This window comes from Phalaenopsis equestris, unplaced genomic scaffold (assembly GCF_001263595.1).
Source record: "Phalaenopsis equestris unplaced genomic scaffold, ASM126359v1 Scaffold000002, whole genome shotgun sequence".
Lineage (NCBI taxonomy): Eukaryota > Viridiplantae > Streptophyta > Magnoliopsida > Asparagales > Orchidaceae > Phalaenopsis > Phalaenopsis equestris.
Window position 1 is genome coordinate 5351042 of NW_018164444.1, and position 7465 is coordinate 5358506.

Sequence of the window (7465 nt, forward strand, 5' to 3'; positions counted from 1 at the left end):
CAATGTTCGAGATTCGAGTAATGTTCGAGATTCGAGTTTTTCCCCTTTCACACTTCTTCGTCCGATTTCGTTGAAAAGTCCTATCCTTTTGACTGCTTTGAAAATAGTATTCTCTGATTTTCATCGAGAATTTTCTTAGGTGACTTCGGTCATTTAAGATGTAATTAACTATAGGGACTTGCCCTTATAGGAAGTTTTTCCGAACCCAACCTAAAATAAACCCTATTTAATTTTTTGTATTAAATAGGGGAACTTGTCGGCAAATAAAACGGTTTCGCAGACCAAACGGATGTCATATATTTCTTAGTTTATTTGATCGAGTCTCATCATCAAGTCTTATGTTTATCCCTCGGGATAGATACAGGATTTGAGGTAAAGCGCGCTTTCATTTAAACTGCGAAAAATATGAGGTCAGTTTGATTTCATATTTTTCTAAAATTATAAAATTATATGTAAATTAAAACGTCCTTCCAAAGCGGGCGACGTGACTTCACTTCCAGCGACCGATAGCTTCTTACGAGCAACCTCCCCAAACTTTTTAGCTGCCGACACATTTATATACAAATCACTTATTTTTTTATAAATTCACATATATGCCACCTAAACTACACGTTTTACATTTACATTTCTGCTCCTCAACAACATCGATGTACATCAACATCGGCTTCATCAACACTGAAGGCGTCGACATCCAAGTCGGCAAAGGCACCAAGGGTGGGGTTGGGGATTAGGATGGTCGGAGCTGTTTTCAAACACAAAAAAACAGGTTTTTCCTATTTTTCGTTTTCGAAAAACAACAGCACTTTTCTTAAAAAACGACAGAAAAAATAGGCATAAAAACAAAAAAAACATTTTTTTTAATTTTCTGTTTTTAAGAAATCCCAAACAGCCCTTAAGAGTTTTAGTATTTTTTAATATTTTAAATTTATATAAAACCAAATTAATAAAGAAACAAATGGAAAGTAGGATTATAAGACTATAAACACAAAAATTTAGAAGCTTGCTAATCCACATCATGCAATGCCCAACTACATGCTTGCACCAATTGATTCAAATAAACAAACAAAATTAGTAAGTTTCTATATAAAGAAAGAAAACTTGTAAATACAAGCTGATAGTACCTTCAGTGAGAAACTGATAACGGCTATACAAAAAGATTTACAATAGGGTTATTAAATAAAGAAAAATGCAGTCCACATGTACACGCCATAACAAAATGTATTTAAAAATAGCAATTTGGAGAACAGATTACCTTATAAGCATGTGTTATGAGCTAGTCGTGAAATCTAAAAAACAAAGGTATGCACATATTTATTTTTTAGAAAACAAGCTCGTCTATAGAAACTTACTTCATCTCCACCTAAAGAACAGTGCGCCTGATGACCAGGCAAATCAGTAACACGTCCAGGAATCGTATTTTTAGTAGATACTAAAATGAGCTTGGTTAGCCTTTGTATTCTACTCATTAGAGCAGCCTTTGCTTCTTCTTCTTCTTCAAGACGAGATTGCATTTTTACTTGACCCTCTTCCAGCTAGTTAAAACAAAAAATAAATAAATAATCCGGCAAAACACTGATGGTCAGTTAGATTACAGGTCAAGAAAGCAATGACTGAAGAAAGTATAAAAAGACAAAGCAACAGTTTTCACAAACACAAGAAACACATTTTTGCAAGAAAATATTTACTCAAAATAAAATTTTCAGGCAACCAAAAAGGCCTACACAATAAAGCACAATAAATCTTTTTCACATGTAATAGAATTGCAACTAAAATGAACCTTCTGTTTCAAGCTCATAATTTCTTCATGGCCAACACCAGTAAGCATTCCTCTCTTCAGCTGCTCAAGCTCTTGCTTTAAGTTTGATATTTCTCTTTGATACTTCTTAATCAGCGACTTCTCGTCTATAATCTGAACAAACAAAAAAAAAACTGCACTATAAATACGTTTAAAATGCTTTCCCTTAGAACAAACAGCGAAACCAGAAATGATAATGTACCCGATTTCGAGAAGCATAAATCTCAACTCTTTTTGCTCTGCTTGCAAACTTCAATGTATTATGAGTTTCCTCCATATTGCTAGATGCAGGAGTGACAGTGCAAATAAGCTGCATAAGAGATTTTAGCATTCACACTTAATAAATGAAAATTTTATAAACCCAAAAGGGGAATAGTACAATTAGAAAAAGAAAGCAATGCAGCCAAAAGGTCTGAGCAAATTCAGGAGCAAAAAAATGGAAGGTGCTGATATAAAATTATATACTCAAGAAACGCACAGAAACAAGCCCATGGCCACTAAGTGACGACTGTAGAAGGCGAGTCAGCTTAGAATCACGGTAAGGAATATGAGTTGCCCTTCCCTCACTTAGCTTCCCAATTACCTTCAAAACAAGAAGTCATCGAAAAAAAGATTTATCACCATAATTTGCAATCTGCCTGAAGTATGTACATTAATAAGTTAACAAAAACAAGTATTGCGATGACATTCTTATTTTTAACGCGGATGAAAACATGCATCTAGAGTATCATAGAGTAGTCCTGAATGATTAAAAGAAGAAAGCCATGTGTCAAATTAAAACATATATATACAAAAAACGAAGTAATTTTATAGACTTTGTCCAAATCCCAACGTAAGCCCAAGCTCTCAGCAAAATACATATTATAATCTAATGTTGGGAAATTAAAACCAAATGTTAATAAAGGTCATAAAACAATAATGTCCATATAAACAAACAAACAAGTGTGATTATGCCTATATTTGTGAGTCCAATAATATCCCAACATACTCTCTTAATTATTCATAGCCAAGACAAGTTGGGTCAATGTCATGATTCATTGATGTCACCAAATAACAAAAATATCTTCAGTCTAAATGATCTTACACATGCACTAAGACATTGACTCTCCACAAATAATCAGCACCACCAATGTAAATTATTACCCAAAAAAAACAAAAAATATTCATAGCTAAAATCAAACATACTATCATAAAAAAAATACTTTAAGCCTTCTCCAAATCATACCAATTATAGTCAACGGAAGTCCTTGCCATAAAACACTCTCTAAATCAAAGATAAAAATACTACATATTCTTTTCCCCCATAATGGGCAAAGTTAAATCAAACATGTTCCCAGCAAAATTTACGATCCCAAAGCTGAACAATGGAAGAGATGATGCACTTCACTAAATGTTGGGTTCTTTCACCAAAAATTCATAATCAACAGGGAAAAAGGTTTTTCTTATGCAAAAACACGTAGTAATTAGCTTCTGTGCAGCAAACAGTAACGACAAATAATATTCAATATAACTGTGTATTTAATCTCTGTTAGACTAAGACTTCAATTCAAGTAATACATTGGCATTTTATTTACCTCCCACATTTTCTTGGGCAAGAAGACCGTCATGCAGTTAATCTAAAGCAATGGTGCAAGCTATCATAAGCTTGCATGGAATGGGAACAACAAATGCAGAAAAGAAGTTCTTTATGTTTTCAAAGTCCTTGCCATGTTGATCCCAATAATTTGATTATGCATCATTATTGATACCCAAAATGTCAGACATTAAAAAAGAACCACTGCAAAAAAAAAGTTAATCTACCCAAGAAGAACCTTAATTAACCGATATAAATCAAGCATTTCATGTTCAACATTTTAGCTTCCATCTATCTGAGATAGTAACAACTCAAAGCAAATTGGTAATAAATTCAACAAAAGAAATGACATTGAACACCTACTTGATATAACGGCCTTGCCCATGTTGGGAAACATCAATACACCATAACACATTGCACAAGAAATGATATGGCCAAACTTGAATATCAGGTAATATGTAGTAATTCACGCACTATAGTTGCATCAAATAAGAGGCAAAAAGTAAAGGTAAATGGAAGTAACCTCACTAGAACCAAAATCAGGCTCTACTTTACATGAAAAAAACTCTAAAGAGCACAGACCAAATAAAAGAGAATACCACATTTTTCATTCTACTCACATATAGAAACATAGAACTTGTGCAACTCTAGCACAAATTGCTTATAGGAGAAACTAACTAAAACAAACCATCGATGAGTAATACAGCCATTGATGATCCCCGCTCATTAACTCTAAATATTGACATCTACCAGGAAAATGCACAGGATAAAAGCAAGTTCGCCATACATCAGATGTCTTATTGACATTTAAACCACTATAAATATAAACTCTTTCAAGAGATATCAACAATGAAGGGTTTACTCTAAACCCAACATTTAAAGGATGATGTCAAACTAATCACGTAAAAGGTGTAACCACATACTCACCATTCAAATATGACTCGATGTAAACTAGTGTAGGGTACAAAAAAAGATGCATAATAACATGAGCATTGTAATTGAATTTATTGGATCCTGCTCTCTTTTTCCCCTTTATAATGGAAAAAAGAAGAATCTAACAGAAAACCCTAACTACTAGCCCTTGCATTAAAGAGGTTGTCTAACAAGCAAAAAACTGTGAATTGACACATGAACATCTAACTACAACGGACATGTATTATTGCAGAAGCACATCACTAGTTAGGCCGTTGTGCGCTATCATGGTTGCAAATGTTGATTGGCATGTAATGCTTATGATACAAACTTCATGCAATGTAAAAGATTGGGTATCCTTTAAAATGGAATACTCAATACCAGCGCACATACTTCATCCACTAGTTAAGTATAGGAGAAATCAATCCAAAGCCAACCAAGGAGAGACTTACAAAAGGCACCAACCTCAGTGGTTTTGAAATTGGCGTCTAAATACTCGAAAATCACATGCAAGTAAAGCCACGACATTCTCCCTCTAATCGAGGGATTAATAGGATTATAAAAATGCCACTATATACAATCACAACCCAATCTTGCATGTTACCCAATGGCTAAATCTATGAGTTGCAAATCTTGTGAATCATAGGGCACACAGAATGGCATGAAGTCTTTTGATAGACCAAGTGATTCAAAATTAGCCCAAAAACAACCTTTCCTCCTAGGTATACAAGAAAAATACAAAAAATGGTGGCAAACAGGTATTATTTTTTCATGTTATGTCGACTAACTATATTAAGTAGATAATGATTCATAATAACCCAAGAGGACAAAACCATCAAATCTCGATCAAGTTCATCATAATTCCCCAACTATCCACACAAAGCTAATAGTAATAAGTTCTCATCCCTAGACCAAACTATTGCTATTAAAACAAAGCAATGTAGAGCCAAGAGACTTCAATTGGAAGTCATCTCTTGTGATGGAGACAATTACTTGATCAGTGGCTTAGAAAGTCTAGAAATTAGACAATAAATTTCAGTTTTATGGTGAAATATTTAAATAGGGATTTATCTATAATTAGAATCGGGAGATGACTCACAACAAAAACATAAAGCTATATAGTTAAGAAAAAAATTACATCACGACTCTGAACGTCGAGTTACATGTGGAGTCCAATGAAATCATGCCACACACGTGAAGGTGAGAAAAAAAAATAGGTCTGGTAACCTAGGAGAATATTCCTCCCATGTTATTCAAGTGTTATTGATGTGCGTTATTCAAGTGTTATTGATGTGCTATTGTGTTATTATAACACTAAGAATATTCCCAGAACACAATAACACATGAATAACATACAATAAAACCTGAATAACACGAGGGGTTTATTCTCCTGTGTTACCTGTGTTACCGGGAATATTCCTCTGTGGCGAGATTTAATTGAACTCTGCACATAACTACGTGTGGAGTCTTGATGTAATATTTTTTCATATAGTTAGAGTCAAGGCACTATAAAATCTTGGACACCATCCGATTTTGGCATGGTTTATCATCCATCACCGCACCAATATCATGAATGGAGCACCATGGTAGAACAAATATTTAAGAGCACCACCAACTTAGAGCATGTGCATTGAAGCTTAAAGAGAGCCGAGTGATTTCAGTGATCAAAATTGCTCTCCCAAAAATGGAGTAGTTAAATATGAAAGCACACTCCCACAAAAAATCAGCAAATGGTATCAAACAAATTATATACTAATATATCTCTTTAGAAATATCTCAGGTATCATCAATAGAAACACCGTCAAGTTCCTTCCTTCAGGAGTTAAAATTATCACATCTCAATCTAACCTTTCTAGAAATAGAAACACAATCCCAACTTCGAACGATTCCAAATATAATGAGACATACGACCATAAAATCCATTTAATAGTGAAAAAAAAATGGGATTGAAAATTTGAAGTGAATAAATACTGTCATGCGACACTTTTTTAATTTGATCAGTCATTTTCTATTACCTAAAAAAATAGTACACTTCTTCTTAGAAATAGATGTCAACATCTTCAAGGATAACAGTAACATAGAATTTTTAAAGAATCAAAAGAAGTGCACAATGCACAGGTAGAAAATATCAATGACGATGGCCAAGTAAATATAGCGAGAATGAGTCGCACTTGCAGCTCCATTGAACTAGCACAAAAGTCACAAGTTTAAACAATGTGAAATTGGTTTTGATTCAAAATGCTTTAACAAAGCATCAACTTCATTACAAGTTAAAATTGGCACCTACAGTTCCAAGGGTTAAGAGGCTTTTGTTAATAAAAGATCCTTCTTTTCTCCTCTGTCCAGTTGTCTCAGTTTTTGAACTCTCAGAACCTGCTAAATCAATCAGGTTCTACAACAACGAAAAATAAAAAATAAGCTTCAGTAGTTGTAATACACAATCTCATGAAATGATGGTTCGAGTTACCATACAAGTTGAGAATACATCACTCCATCATATTCATCGCCACGAGCACTACTTTCAATCATCTGTCCAAATGAAAGAAAATACATCAGTAATGATGCAAGTGAAGAAGCTTTGATGCCAACAAGAGATGCTATATAGACTTACTACGATTCAAGCAGAAAATCAGAATGTAAAGCAGCACAAGCAAAATTCAAAAAGAAAGAAATGCCACATAAAAATATAACCTTCGGCCAAATTACAAAATAGGGTGATGACATACCAATGTAAATATAGTATGACTTCGACTGCTAAACAAGTTGAAATTATTCGAACCAACGTGTCGATGCTCTACAAAAAAAGGGAAAGAATAAAGAATTAGAAAAAATATGAATGGCAAAACCATGTTAGAGCATTATCTTATTAGTTAGTGATGGAGCCTGCAAGCATAAACCAAAGAGGCAAGTAGACAACAGACCCTAAAACCGCAGAAAAGCTCCTCGGCTTGGATGTTGTTGGCTTATGGATGATGTCAACGCAATGTAGAGTTTGATCAAGATGGTTTGATAAAAAATTAATCTTCATATCACCCCTAACTGTTCGTTTTTATGAATTTTTACCAGTCCCGATAGATGGCATCTAACAATATCAAATGCGTTGATATGCTAATTTTAGGCATGTAACTAATAACACACACACACACACACACACACACACACCCACACACACACACACCACGCAC

General features: G+C 34.1%; 1 protein-coding gene across 2 annotated transcripts in view; it reads right to left on the reverse strand.

Moving 5' to 3' along the window:
• Positions 1–7465, reverse strand: part of LOC110039397 (kinesin-like protein KIN-7K, chloroplastic) — an 83028-nt gene that overhangs the window by 48266 nt on the left and 27297 nt on the right. For both annotated transcript variants that reach the window (XM_020744439.1, XM_020744438.1), the window contains exons 9-15: positions 7007–7074; positions 6753–6809; positions 6568–6672; positions 2274–2378; positions 1998–2105; positions 1778–1909; positions 1350–1532 (exon numbers count right to left, since the gene is read on the reverse strand). In XM_020744439.1, the coding sequence (XP_020600098.1) occupies positions 1350–1532; positions 1778–1909; positions 1998–2105; positions 2274–2378; positions 6568–6672; positions 6753–6809; positions 7007–7074 (758 nt within the window). The remainder of the gene's footprint in view (positions 1–1349; positions 1533–1777; positions 1910–1997; positions 2106–2273; positions 2379–6567; positions 6673–6752; positions 6810–7006; positions 7075–7465) is intronic.